Source organism: Coturnix japonica, chromosome 1 (genome assembly GCF_054131305.1).
Source record: "Coturnix japonica strain WE chromosome 1, WE-NBRP24, whole genome shotgun sequence".
NCBI classification, from domain to species: Eukaryota; Metazoa; Chordata; class Aves; order Galliformes; family Phasianidae; genus Coturnix; species Coturnix japonica.
In genome coordinates this window covers 147,932,819-147,948,163 of record NC_140663.1, presented here as the reverse complement: position 1 = coordinate 147,948,163, position 15,345 = coordinate 147,932,819, and the positions used below count along the sequence as shown (strand labels likewise).

Sequence of the window (15,345 nt, the reverse complement as noted above, 5' to 3'; positions counted from 1 at the left end):
TTAATACATAAAAATATTTTATCACTTATTTACATCTGTTCTGTATGGCTTTAAAAAAATCTATACTACCAGCACTAGCCACAAGATGGCCATATTTGCATAGGATTTAAAAAAGCTGAACATTCATTTCCATCTAAATGACTGTATACCATGAATATTTGTGAAGTATTTTAAGTGGAATAAAGATGCAAGGAGGCCTTATAAAAAATTAGAACATGTTATTCAGCAGTGATGCTACATTTACTTCATTTTCTTTTGAGTATATGTGTTCCATTACAATTTAAGCATTACTTCCTCAAGCATTCAGAAATAAAGCATTTATCTGATCAGTGAAATCCTGAGTACTGATAAGCTGATGGTAAGCAGTTAAAACATAACTCGTCACCTATTCTAATTATTCTTTGAAGTTGCTCATATGCTTCCTGGTTCCTGTCAGTACATCGGTATAACTAACAGTGCTTAGTTGCCTTCCGCTCTCTCTGTGGATGTCTGTTGGTTTCTTGCAGACTTTTTTGCTCTAAGGTATGATTGGATTTGTTATTTCAGCTACAACTGGTCTCCATGAAGTAGCTCAAGTCTAGAGATGCTTGCATTTACTATCCAGTGCTATATCAGACGTCCTGCTATTTGAAGCTGTGTATGTAAAAATTATGTATTCTTTTCCCTGATATATATATATATATATATATATTTCCAATGGAGGATGATTTTGACAAGGCTTAGTTCTGTCAATGCATGCAGTAATGCTGATGGATCAAACAGAGTAATAGTCATTTTATAGCTGTTTATGAGCTTTAAGTTAAGCTCTTGTCCTCAAACTCTCCTAATGCCTGTTTCAGGAGCTTTAAAGAGTCATTTTTCCATTCATATTCTTGAGGAAAAAGTATATAGCGCTAGCTATGTTTGGTTTAATCTTTCTAAAAGATTGGGTTTTTGTTTTCAGATCATGTTGAGTGTGTCAAAGCAATGCCTCTAGGAAAACAGTGTCTTGTAAACAGTAGAATACTATCTAGTTTTATTGCAGTTATATTAGGTAGTTATTGGGCATTGTTTCAAATGTTACTCCAATAGCTTTCAGATCAGAAGGGAGTGATTTATTAAAAGGCTATGTATTATTGCAATCACAGTGATTTAGAAAGTCGGTTTGCTATTGGATGTTCTGTTACCCTGTCTTGATCTGGAACATCTCTTTTTTTTTCTGAGGGTTCAAGCCATTACTTCCATGCTTTGTGTGCATTAGTATTTTAACTGTCCCTGAGGCCAGTATAAGCATTTTAGAGCTGATATGCTCTAAAAAGAACAACCCAAAACAAACAATAGAACTCACCACCACCGAGAAACAGGATCCTGTCATCTTTGCGCATTCTGGATCTGGTACTTGATTTTAATACAGTCAGTTGTAGAAAACAGTAGCTTACACTTGAAATTCATTATCACATCAACTTTCAGATGTTTCTTTGTCTATTTTTCCTCTTTCAAGTTCACGTGTTCTGTGTTACCTAATAGTTTTCACAAAAATTAATATAAAACATATAGTATGAATATTGTAATGATGTTATATAGTACAATACTCTATATAGTATAAGATGCTCTTATTCTATTTTTCATCTTGAAAAGCCAAGCAGATTATTCATAATAGCACTAATAATGGCTAAAGCCAGACTCATTACTCGGTTTATTTTACTTACGTTTTGTACTCTTATATGCATCCTTTAGATTTAGGCATTGAAAGCTTTTTTTGTACAACTAGTGGTCTGGCATTAAAAATGCCGTGTATTTATTTTTACACTTATTTCTCTTAACTTTAATACGATAACATCTGAACAGTGTTTAACAACATTCTGGCCTTAATATGCACATTGTTACTTGTCCAGTCAGTAAATGCTTTCAAAGTGAATGTTTTCTTGTCTTCAATCCCATATTATTTACGTGATGCCTTCGTTATTATGGTCCAGGTAGTACAGTTTAGTTTCCTGTTTCTTTGGAATTTTAGAAAAACATTTTATGAGAATTGCATATTTTTCATCTCTACATTAGAAGTTAGCAGAAGTGCTCGAGAGAAGAGTGAATCTGTGGCTTGAAGGAACTGTGATAAAGCACAGCAGAGTGATCTAGGGAGCTTTTAGAGTTGGGCTGATGAATGCAGAAATGGTACCTTCAGAATCTAGCTGGTACTGGGTTTCATGGGACTTTTTAGCACACTCAGCAAGACACAGCTACTTGGTAGTTTAAGTATTAAATAGCATTGCTGTGTAATTTTAACTTGGTCAAGTTAAAATGGTTTTTACAGGGTGAGTAGTGATGATTCTTTAAGGTAGTTTACAAGGTTACCTGGCATAGGTTGATGATTAGAGGACTGGAGTACCTAGCCTACAAAGACAGGCTGAGGGAGCTGGCCTTTTTCAGCCTGAAGGAGAGAAGGCTCTGGGGAGACTTCATTATGACCTCAAATTACTTAGAGAGCTTATAAGAAGGTAAATCAGTGTTTTATCAGAACAAGGGGGAATGGTTTTAAACTGAAAGAGGGGAGGTCTAGATTAGATGTCATGTGTACATGTTTCTCTGAGAGGATTCTGAGGTACTGGAACATGCTGCACATAGAAATTGTGGAATATTTCCCCCAGGAGGTGTTCAGGACTGGGCTGGATGAGGCCCTGGGCAACCTGATCTAATACATGACTTAATCACAGAATCGCAGAATTGTAGCAATTGGAAGGGACCTCCAGAAATCATCGAGTTCAGTCCCCCTGCCAAAGCATGTTTCCTACACCAGGTTGCACAGGTAGGCATCCAGGCAGGTCTTGAATACCTCCAGAGAAGGAGACTCCTCAACCCCCCTGGGCAGCCTGTTCCAGTGCTCCATCACCCTCACTGTAAAGAAGTTCTTGCGCACATTTGTGCGGAACTTCCTATGCTCCAGTTTCTGGCCATTTCCCCTTGTCCTGTCTCTACACACTGCTGAAAAGAGTTTGGCCTCGCCACTTACATATCTACACCTTAGATATTTACTCCATCTACACCTTAGATATTTATAGACCTGGATCAGATCCCCTTTGCTTGCAGAGGGGTTGGTAGTAGATGAAATTTGATCTTCCTTGAAGCCCAAGCCATTCTATGATTCTGGATTCGCCTATGATCTTGTGATGGTGTTTCTTGTTCTGTGGGAAGATTAGCACTGTTTTCTGCCATCTTTATATGATCTCGTAAGATTATATGAAAGCTGAAATATCAACTGAGCTGAATTGAGACTCAAAAATGAAGAAGCTCTGTGATCCTGCTGAAGTTCATAAAAATAATTTTGTCTTTAATATAGGATGTATTTAAGAAAACCACATGCTTCTATTCTTCTTTTGCACCTGTTTTTTTGAAATAACATGATTTTCTTTGTTAAGGAAGCAGACACCATTGTCTAAGCTCAACAAATGTGCAGCTGTGCTTTATTGTAATGTGTGCCTGACACAGTAGATAAGAAAACCTGAATTTATTTGCATATATATTCATAGTTAGCCTAGCCTTCATTTCTTTGCACTCCAGATTTCTAAGGAGTCTATCAAACAGTTGTTAAAAAACAAAAGCAAGCACTCAGAACTAAAATTTTCTGTGTTCCTGTTTGTATGATTTCCTGCTTTAACAGTATTCCAGTGTAGCTTCCCTTTCTCGTCTTTGCATCCTATATGAAGTTCCTGTTTCCTCATCTTCTAACTTCTTTTCTACTGTCACTGCTACTTTTATTATTATTATTATTATTATTATTATTATTATTATTATTATTATTATTATTATTATTATTATTTGTGTGTGTGTTCTCTTTTTTTCTTAAAGGGAAGAAATTGAGGAAATGCGCATTTTTCATCTTTTCTGCTCTTGGGTACTAGAGCAACAGATATTTTCAGTTTTATTTCTCAGAAGAATCAGAGTGAACCCTACTTCCTTAAAAAGTGAAGAAAAAGAAAAAAACCATTGTGACTATTATTTCAGCTGTAACCAAAATGAGAGAAAGTAGTTTTTTATTTCCTTTTTTTGGTTGTTTCCATAAGTTATGTCATATATTGAAGTATATACTGCATTTTCAGATAACCAAGAATCTCTTATGTATCTTGAGGTTATTAGGTGTTCCAAGTTGGTATTTACAAAATTGTTGTACTTGTCGTCCTATTGCAGTAAGTCTTCAAAGATGGTTGTTTTTTTTTTTTTGTTTTTTGTTTGTTTTTTTTTAATTTAGAACACTTTGCCTATGAAGACTGGTGGTGCAGCATGTAAGATCTTACCCGGGCTTACCATAGCATTTAGAAGAGACTATATTTTTTTACTGTTGTTGTTTTGTTTTGCTTTTTATTTTATTTGTTTTTTGTCCTTTCCCCCCCATCCCCATTAGTCTTTCTTTTCCATAGTTAGTATTGCAGGCATGTATGAAACATTACAGCTGTGAATTACAGCAGAAAAAGACATTTTTTTGTCATGTTTTACAACATACAGTATGAGTGATAGGAATTTTAAGTGACTGATAAAATTGCACTTCATGTTGCCTGGGGGCATCTGTTAGTATGTCTTGATATTGTAGTGTGTGTGCTTCACGATGTTAACATTTTTGTCTTTTTTGTTTTGCATATGTAGCTGGAAGGTCCATGTGTTCTGCAAATACAGAAAATACGCAATGTTTCTGCACCAAAGGATAATGAAGAATCTCAGGCTGCTCCCAGAATGTTACGTTTACAGATGACTGATGGACATACAAGCTGCACAGCTATAGAATACAATAGCATGTCAAAAATAAGGTGAGCAACTTTCTTTTCAAAGTTTTGCTTTCATACTTAAATACCCTAAAAATAATGGAATTAGAAATATATATGGGAAAAAAAATCCTGTTTTTTTAAGGAAAAGTGGGAATGCAAAAGATTTGATTATATTATCTTGTCTGTCTCTCTTGATCTTTTTCTTTACTGCTTTCTTCTAATATAAAAATTAATTTAGTTTTGGCTATCTGACCTCTCTGATAACAGAAAACTTACATGTTCTGCTGTGTCTGTTGCATCTGAAACCCCAGTGGAAAAAAGTGTAAGGCTAAGTTGTAGCACATCAGTGGAGTTCTACATCTATATATTAAACAAGTAAAACCAAACCAAAACAACACCTCATTCACTTCTGTGCACCCCAGCTTTTTTTATGAGGTACTGATTTGTACTGTAGCTGTACCCAGGTATCTAAAAATATATGATGATAAGTAACCTCTAGAGTAAAGAAATGTCAAGTGAAATTAACTCTTCTACAACAAAAGCTAGTGGAGATGTATGAAACTAATGAATACTACAAGCAGTCATAGTTTTTGGTTTATTATTGTTTCCTTCTCAGATTTTTTTTATGTACAAGAGAACCTTAAATGTAGCGTGTAAAGCTGGAATTGCAGTGCAATTTATGGAATTTACAGTACAATTTAGGCTGAAATAGATAGTCCAAGAAAGAATTTCTGCAGCTGTCTGCTGAGTCAGACTTAACAAGGCAAGCAGGCTTTTTGGTGTGTATGAATCTGAGCCAAATTTCCATTTTTAGTAGATATTTTGTCTGGCTTGGTAACGATTATATTACAGGACTGGTTCACCTAACTTCATGCTTCATGCAGCTATTAATGCTTTTCCATGACCAAGATTTTAACTTAGACTTTTTTTTTTTTTTTTTTTTTTTTTTCCCAGTTAAAAATGAACCACAAGAGAACTGAGTATGGGAATTTCTTGTTGTTTGATCATTAAGATGTTGAAAACAATTTCCAGTGTGTAGTCTCTGGAGTTACAGTCTGTTTTACTCTTTATTCCAGATTCTGTCTTTTTCTGCTGGACAGAACTTTTATGCTTTGTTTTTAAATGGCTCCTTTTACTGTTAAACTGCTTTTTCCGAGTAAGAGCCAGCTTGCAGTTTAGAATAATACTGTCTTAAAAGTCAAGCACTTCATAATACTTCAATTTTAGTTCGTGCAATCACAACTTAGAATATCAGATTCCAATATGAATGTAAAAAGAAAAGGAAGGCTTTTTTTACTCCTGTGTAAGTGGATTCTAGATGAAGACCTAATCTGAAAGCTTTTACATAAGATCTCCAAAACATCACAGCTCATCACTTTATGTAGTACTGATATGAGTTTTTTCCATTCCTTTTATTACATTTTTTATTTTCTTTGCTTCTATTAGAACAATACAGGAAATTCATTAATATTGCTGAGTTTGAAGTCACTAGAACAAAAATTGGCTGACTCAACTATGAGTGTTCCTAAGTGTGTGGCATTTTTCTGTGACTGCAGTCACAGAAAATGATATTTTATGTGACTTATGATATTTTGAGGAGGTTATTGTCTCCTATTTGGAAAGTTATAATTGACTCTGTCTTCTTTTGTGTCTTGCAATAAAAATAATTCTTTCCAGATTTTGCTGCTTGTCATTGCTTTCTACTAGGAGATATAAATGAGTGATTCTTTTATGCATCTGCTGTTGTTCTTCTTATAGGGTAGATTCAAATAAAAAGAAGATAGGTGCCTACTTGTGGGAGCTGTTCACAGAGAACATCTATCTGATTTTAAATCAAAGAATAATGAGAGAAGAAGCACCACAAGGTGCATAGTCTGTATTTATTTTGGAACAGTCCTGGCTGTTAATAGTGAATAGACAGCGTCTTTTCTAACTACGTTTTTGTTCTAACCTAAATGTCTAAAACAAATGAGTTGATTAACCAACTAGAAATTGTCTGTTGCTCAACTATAAATGAGTACTAGGATGAGAACTTAGACATCTGACTGTGAGACATCTTTTGTTAGGCTTGGCAAATCACATCCTTAGCTTGGTACTGTTAAATTGCATTTTAACCAGACAATTTGCAAACATTCATCTCTGTTAGAATGTAATTTGCAATATGGCATCTTTGTATAAGGAATGGGAAGTGATCCAGAAAAGCTACTGAAAACTGCTGTGCGTACTGAGGAATTATTGTGAAGGTTTTTGATACTAATTATTTATTATGGAAAACAACAATGCTGAAAGTATAATGGGAGTGTAGTTTTCTTTGCTTTTGATGGCAGAATATTAAATAACATTTTTTATATACCTGGTTTTGTTTCTGCTTCTAGTTTGAACACTCCACCTGGAACAAAAATTAAACTTTCTGGAATTATTGAAGTAAGGAATGGATTCTTGCTGTTGGATGATAGTAACACTGCAGTTCTTGGAGGTGAAGTGGAGCATCTTATAGAAAAGTGGGAATTGCAAAGGGTGAGGTAACACCACTGGAAATGCTTCATTTTACAGGATTCAAATTATGTTTAATGTTTTAAAGAATAACATGTTGGCTGTGAACCTTTCTTTTACAAGAACTTAGACTTTACTGTCCAAATATTTGTAGGAATTAAGCCAAATATGTGTCTCATGTATGATGTTGCTGATGAAATTATAGTTTATCTTTGCATGAGAATTAATTCCTGCAGGGCTTGAAAACATTTGTCAACCATACTGACTGCATTATGCAGTAATGGTTAGTTATTCCTCTAAATAGCATTTTTGATGCCAAAATATTAGAGAATTCAACTTTTTACAGTCTACAAACTGTATAATTTTGATGCAAAATATACAGGAATTTTATAAGAAGTGTTGAAGTTAGTAATCTCAAGTTACTACGTTAAAAAATTATTATTAATTTAAGAATACTATTCGGCAGTTTTAGTCAGTGCTTTAGGTAAGATATGATTAGAAGGTGAAATTGGAGGCTTTTAAAGTCTTTCAGCAAGCCACGAATATTTATAAGGTCCTTTATTTGCGTAGCTACTACCTTAATAAAATGGAAGTTGCAGCAGGAAAATGACTTGTTGAATTCCCTTACAAATGAGTGGAAATGCCTAGGATGTGAAGTTGTGAGTGATACAGATAGAAACACACATCTAGGCTTAGTTTGTATCTGAAGCAAAGAGTTGCTTCTTATGAAGATATTTGTTTCTGTGTGAAACATATTTTTTTATGATACTAAGTTCGACAGGTTTGTTTGTTGTTATGGCTTAGCCTTCCTTGGTGGTATTTTGCATTTTATAGATTTGAGCAAACTTGAACAAGACTGGTAGAATATATGAGTTACAGAATCAGCCAGAATGGATAGTATGCTTAGCTTTTTTTTTTTCCCCAGTCATTTCTTGTTTTAAATGATACTGTCTGCCTGACTAAAATGAAGGTTCTGGGACCAGCAACAGAACCATCTCATCATTTTTATTCATATTTAGTATAAATCTTGTGGATTCTCTCTCCAGATAACAAGAACATGGAATTTTAAGGTTGATAAGTAGGAGATAAGGGACACACACTGAACTAATACATTTTTAACAATGCCAACTAATTGGAAAGAGAGGAGTCAATAGAATCATCTAGCTTTATTATTAATGCTTTGAACAGTCTTGTTTCTATGTTTGTTTCGCTAGTGACATTTTGGAAGGTCTGTTTTCATATTTATTCTACCTGTGTTTCCACAAAGAAATACTGTACTGTAAATACTAATTTGCTTTTGAGGTGAATGTCAAGAAATAACTATGGAATACTTTTTGTTTACAAGGAAGCAAACCATTTTATAACCATACTGCTGACCAAAGCAAGTTTTTGCAGCATTGAAGCCAGTATAATTGGCTGTGTTTTAAAGAGTTTGTTTTTACTTACTTTTGTTGTTGTTATTAGATACAGTACAGTAACTTAATTGCTCCCTATTGCTATCCCTTTAGTTCTCTGTTTTCATTTTGCAGTTGAAATGGAATAGCTGAAAGGGACCTACAAAGAACAACCAGTCCAACTGCCTGACCACTTCACGGCTAAACAAAAGTTGAAGCATATTATTGAGGGCATTATCCAGATGTCTTTTGAACACTGACAGGCATGGGAAATCAACCACCTCACTAGGAGAGGAAGCCTGTTCCAGTGTTTGACCACCCTTGTGGTAAACACATTTTTCCTAATATCCAGTGTGAACCTCTCCTGGCACAACTTTGTGTCATTCCCAAAGGTCATGGCAGTGGTTCCCAGGGAGCAGAGACTGGCACCTACATCTCTCCTTACCCTCTTCAGGGAACTGTAGCGAGTTTGCCAGAGTTTTCCATTTATTCTCCTAGCTAAACAACATTATCCTGATTGCATTGAGGCTGTGAGCATATCAGCAGCAAAACTGTAGGCAACAAGAAATCAGTTTGGACAGGTAAACCATTGCCACTGGAGCTCTTCGTTCCAGGCCTCTATCTGGACTGACAACTAGATAGATAGGTCTGAAGTAAGTGTATAGAAGCCAGATGCTACTTCAATAGTAGTTTACACATGAACTTGATGTTTCCAGTTCTGGAAGCTTTACAAAAAAAAGAATGAGTGACAAATAGCAAGACTGTCAACTCTCAAAGATATTTGAGTAAGGATGTTGCCAGTTCTAATCATGCCAGTCAAGGCTGAGTGAAATACTGAATTGTGTTTGCAAAGGAAGTCAGAAAACTATTGCAAATTACTTGTTTTTCAAGCCAGTTCTTTCTCTCCAGTATTTCTAATGATTGCTAACTGGTCTTCTTGTGTAGAAAATGGAATAAGTTGATTTTATACTTGTTTTAAAAATTAGTGTCATTAAATCAAACATTTCTACACATTAGTATTAAAGTTGATTGTCCAAAATTAAATTATTGCCCTGGTACCTGTTTGTCTGCCTCTAGATGCAGATGAATTACTGTTTTGTGTAATTTGATATGACACTGGTAATTTCTCTGGGGAGGAACCTGGGGAGGTTTTAGTAGGAGAAGACTTACACTGGAAGTATAGCATACATGGAATTAATGCAGTGTTATCAGGCAATATAATGTAGTTCAAGTGGAATAAGCGTGATATTCTTTGTAGCATTCAAAGTTATTGTAAGGTAGTTCTTACCCAGAAATTTAATTGTAGAGTGTTGCTTTTTGAGTGACAGTGAATAAAGGAGTGAGGAATTGCTAGCATATAAGCCTTTTGATTCTTTGGAAATTGAAGACAATATGCCATGGGTGTACTTTGATATTTTGATGAGAATGCATTTGCAGTAATCTTTCGTGCATAGTGCTCCCAGTTTTCTGGTCGTGATGTTTGTTTGTTTTTTGTTGTTGGTTTTTTTTTCTCCTTTGGTATTGCTTTGGCTCTAGTGGCTTCAGGGATTAGCACAGTTTCAGTAGAGCCAGGTTTTGGGTGGCTTATGCTATACGGATTCATTAGGCTAACCTTCGATGATGTCTATAATGTGTCTATTGGATTTAGACACATTTTACAGTCAGTAGGGGGGATCAGGCAGGTTTTAAGGTGTGATGCATGTGAGGAGTGACATAATCCCTTAGAAGATCCCATTTACCCTCTTTTCTAAATAGAACCTTATGTCACTAACTCAGATGCAGACACTTACATTTTAGATGCTGTAAAAAGCTGGGTGAAATGAATCCTGACTGAAATGCTAGGTGTGTGCTCAGACGCATGAACAGGAGCTTGGCTGTAAAAGCTCATTTTTGTCTTACCTTGCCCATGAAATGCGTGTTGTACTGTGCAGCTTTAGTTAATAGCAACAGGAGTTTACTGCAGTCATCAGCCATTGGTTTGCTTGTAATTCAAAGAGAACACTTAAGTGAATCAATTGCTGCTAAAGCATTAGAATTTTATGCTTTCTGCACTTGTAAGTGCTTTCTTTTGAATAATTCATTGAATATTTTATCAAGCTCTTTCTTCTTCTCCAGGAAAAAAAAAGAGGAAAAGAATTTTATTATTTTACTTTTTGCCTGGGATGCAGTAAATGATCACAGATGATTTAGAAAATGTAGTTTGCTTCTGGAATAAAAGTAACTTACCTCAAAAGAGTGAACAAAAAGCCTGAGTGTAGTACAAACTTATGGGAAATAATATTTTACACGTTTTAAGAAATTCCCTGATTGTATAATAACAGTATAATGACTTAAAAAATCTTGACATTTATACTTTAGTTCTCATATGATGGAGTTAAGTAAATTTTACATCTAGATTATAAATACATTGAAGAATTTATTTATTTATTTATTTATTTTGCAAGGGTCTTTGTCTGCCACTGCTGAGTATTAATTGGTCCATGTAATCATGCACAACTGTCCCAGCGTTTATAAACAAGATCAAACAGCACCAAAAAGATCTCCCAAAACAGAAGATAATAAATAGATGCAGTATAGGAAATAAAATTTTAAGGTATTTTAACAGCATTAAGAATCTAATTTTTTTTCTTTTTTTCTCCTAATTTTTTCAATCTAAAGAATGAATTGCCCCAGGATTTGAAATGTAAAATATTTTATTTTCCATGCTTAAAATGTTAGTCTTGCACATTTCATGTATTTTCTGAAATGTTGACATATATATACATATACTTATATATATATATTTGCAATTTCTTAATCAAAATCTTTCTTTTACAGAGTTTAGCAAAACATAGTAGGAGTAATATTGGAACAGAAGGTGGTCCTCCCCCTTTTTTGCCTTTCGGACAGGTATAGTATATTTCTTAGTAATTCGGGTATCGCATACAAGTTAAAGCCATGATGACATTTAATGAAACAGTCTGTTCCATTTAGATAAAGGCTATCTAGGCACTATGAATAAAATATATTATAAATTTAAAAAATAAATAAATAAATAAAAGGTCTTGTTTAAAGGGAGTGGAGATGTAGGTTTCAGTCCAAATGCTTTGAGAGGAAAATATTAAATTGTCAGTTTCAAACTTAAAATTTTGTTTCGTTCATGCGATCTTTGATTCTTCCTGCAATAGCTTGGAGGAATCAATAGAAACCCTTAAACGACAAAGGTACTTACAAGAATCATGTTATCTGCTTCATGAAATATATTGAAAGTATAAACGTCATTCTTTTTGGCATCCATGGTGGATGAGTTGCTTTTGCTTTCAGCAAAGTTAGCTAGATGTCCACAGTTATCTTTCTAAAGTTGTGCTACTTTCGTGGAATAATGCTTTGGGTTTGTTTGTTTGTTTGTTTTCAAATAACCATTGATAAGGGTCAATTAAAGCTTTGCTTTGTGTTGTCAGAAATGTGCATCACACACGCAAGTGGACAGCAGAGAGCTTGATCGCAGAAAGACTCTGCAGATGACAAATACTACAAAACCTGTTGCTGACAATGATGAATTTGAAAAACAAAGAACAGCAGCCATTGCAGAAGTTGCAAAGAGCAAGGAGGTTAGAATGCATTTGTAGCATTTTGCTTAGTGCAATTGATCTCTTCTTGTTATTTTAAGTATTTGTCTCCACACCGACCAGTACTTTGATGTTTGCCTTGTTAGAATACTTTTCTACCTGGTGTAGGGAACCTGCTTTGACAGGGGGAGTTGGACACAATGATCTCTAGAGGTCCCTTCCAACCCCTACGATTCTGTGATTCTGTGATTCTGTAGTTCTGTTCATATATGTCTTTAAGAATGAGTCAAAAGCTGAATCTTTTCAGATTGTTGAGTTTGTTTTTAAGTATGTTTTCAGTGTGTATGTTTTCATTTGAATAAAACTAGTAAATGTATCATAATTTTTAATTGTAGATATAATTTTTATTTTTATATCTTTATTAATATATATATATATATATATATAAGTTTTACCATTTAACTAAGAAAATTAAAGTGCAGGCTATTGAAACTCATTTGCTTTTTTCAGTTCTGAAAACCCTGTGATTTTTTCTGTTCTACTTGATAGAACTGCTAGGAAATGTTGCTCTAATGTGGCAGATTTTTTGCCCTCCCATGGCTATCCATTTTAGGTATAGAAATTATGGTTTGTTTTTATTATTTGCTTGGTAACTCATAAAAACTAGAATTATGTACGCATTTTACAGCCTCATTTGGACATCGGGTAATAAGCAAGAAGTCCTACCTAATAAATTCATCTTTTTGGTGTATGTGTGTAAATCAGAGCTTTACTTGTTGATGCAAAGTTTAATTGTTGCAAATACAGCTGCATCAAATTTACTGCACTTCTTGTACTAACTAAATATTAAGGCTTATTTTTCTGAGTTCCATTTGCTAAAATGTTATTTTTATGCTTATCTAAAGACCAAGACATTTGGAGGAGGTGGTGGTAGCAGCAGAAGTAATCTTAGTGTAAGTGCTGGAGGGAATCGAAACAGGGAGCTTTTCCAGAAGGAGAAGATAACAAAACCTGAGGGAAAAAATGAAGGTGTCTACAGAGAATTGGTAAGATATAAGATTTAAATGAAAGCATAAATGTTTCTGTTATTAAAAAGCAAAAGTAACAAAAATTAAAACAAAAGAATAAGAGCTTTCCATTTGTACCTTCTGAGATAGTTGAGATTCCACATGATTTTTGTGAAGTTTTAATGTTCTTTTAATGTCCTCAAAATAGGAAAATAGTTTTGTGTATGGTATAGGTCATTACAGTCTTGCTTTAATTTCATTCTTCTAATATGCTCAGTAGTCCTTCGTTTCAATAGTTATTAATTCATGTTAGACAAGAGGACTTTCATCCTTCAAGTTCAGTGCGTCAAATGGTATTTCAGTGTAGCTTCTGAATTAATATTTTAGAATTTCAAACTGTTCATTTGACTTTGAGAAAACTAAATTGTACTCGTGACATTGAAAGTACTGAAGTAGAAATACTTCTGTTGTGACACTTCTACGTTATGTTTACATAGTTAATGTTTTGAGTAAAGCCAGTTACCATTGGAGAATTTGAATGGTGTATCAAAATTCCAAGCAATCATTTTCAGAGCATTTCATAATTTCATGCTTACTGAGAAGTGGTTTTTGACATTGCTGCATTGAATTAATTGGGTGTAAGACGAGCAGTCATTGAAGTTTGCTTCGCTTGCTTTAGCAATCTATAAATTTGATGGAAGTGGCAGAGTTAATCCCAAGTACACAATGACAATTAATAAATATGATTTGAATGATGAAAGCAGGCTGACTGAAATAGATTTAACAACTTAATAATTCAGTGAACCAGTATTAAAATATCGACTAAGAGTGACTATAAATTCAACAATAAATAGCTGAAATATCTTCTACATTACTTAGCTTTTACCAAAGATTTAACAGTCAGAAAACACTTAAAAACAGTAAGTGCTTAATTTTGACTGTCATATAGGTGCTATCTCCTTGCAACTTGAAGAGTTTCCAGCAGCGTTATCTTCAGTATTATGCTTAGAAATATACAGATGCATTAATCCTTGTATGCAGAATGTAGAAACGTGGATCCTAAGGGATCTTTTAGTCATCCTTCTATTTAATATATACTTTGTGATTATTGACAGCTGTATCTACCTAATAGACTTTAAAAGCAAATGGAAAAACAAAACAAAACAAAACAAAACAAACCCAAAAAACAAAAAACAACACCAGTTCCCCTTTTCCATGTAAACTGGGCAATACTTAATTTCTATTTTTCCTATGAAGTGCAGAGGATTTGCTTTACATTGCACTGTAAAATGGCAGTACTTCCAGTATTTGAAACTTAATGTCATTTAACGTACTTTGAAGCTGTTTAAAAGAATATGAACCCACTAAGTCTAGATAGAAAGCCTTTACTTATAAATGGTGATTTTAGGGCTTAGCAGTTAAGGGGTCTTTTTTAGTTGTTTTTAGAAATGCGATATGGAGTTGATTTAATTGTTTATGTGTGTAGTTAATTTGCATGTAAACATAAAAAGAGTAAATGTTTTTATTCCATCTATTCTTGGGAGAAAGTTGAAACACTGCGTCACTGGAAAGGACACAAAATAGTGGTTTCTCCTATTTCCTTGTAGACAGGCAACAGATTATCCTATAAATCTGCACATGTCCTATAATTTTCCATTCCAGTTTTGAGTAAGGGAACCGGCATTATCTGTGCTATGTAAATGGAGTTGAAGGGGAAGTTTTTGTTGTCCAAAGATAGTCTGAATATTCACTCATTTTTCAGTCTTTGTTTCTGAGAAATTGCTTTTCGTTTGGGTCTCTGGTTGTGACTTCCCAAAGGTTTGTTTTTTTTTATCCAGTGCTTGAAGTACAAGTAGTGTACGTATGTCATGCAGAGAAATCTCAGCAAATGGCTCAGATGAAGAACCATTATACTGTTTTAGCAAGATTTTATTTAGTTTACTGAAAATTGAATTCAGGTGGTTTGATGATTTCATATAGGCATTCATGCCATGTTTCATTGCCTCTGAATTTTGAGTATGTTTTAAATGGTATTCAATCTGTGGATGTTAATTTGAAGAATACTGTTAAATTTTGAAATAAAGAGGTGCACAGGAAAGCAGTTAACATAACTATGTCTTGCTCACTGCAGTGATTTTTGGGTTTCAAAGCATAGTTTTTGAAGTTCTTA

General features: G+C 34.2%; 1 protein-coding gene across 2 annotated transcripts in view; it reads left to right on the top strand.

Annotated features, from left to right (window-relative positions):
• TDRD3 (tudor domain containing 3) overlaps window positions 1-15,345 on the top strand; it is an 83,006-nt gene that overhangs the window by 41,533 nt on the left and 26,128 nt on the right. For both annotated transcript variants that reach the window (XM_015851686.2, XM_015851685.2), the window contains exons 4-8: window positions 4,615-4,775; window positions 7,109-7,250; window positions 11,438-11,509; window positions 12,061-12,210; window positions 13,074-13,214. In XM_015851686.2, coding sequence (XP_015707172.1) covers window positions 4,702-4,775; window positions 7,109-7,250; window positions 11,438-11,509; window positions 12,061-12,210; window positions 13,074-13,214 — 579 coding nt within the window. In that variant the 5' untranslated portion in view covers window positions 4,615-4,701. The remainder of the gene's footprint in view (window positions 1-4,614; window positions 4,776-7,108; window positions 7,251-11,437; window positions 11,510-12,060; window positions 12,211-13,073; window positions 13,215-15,345) is intronic.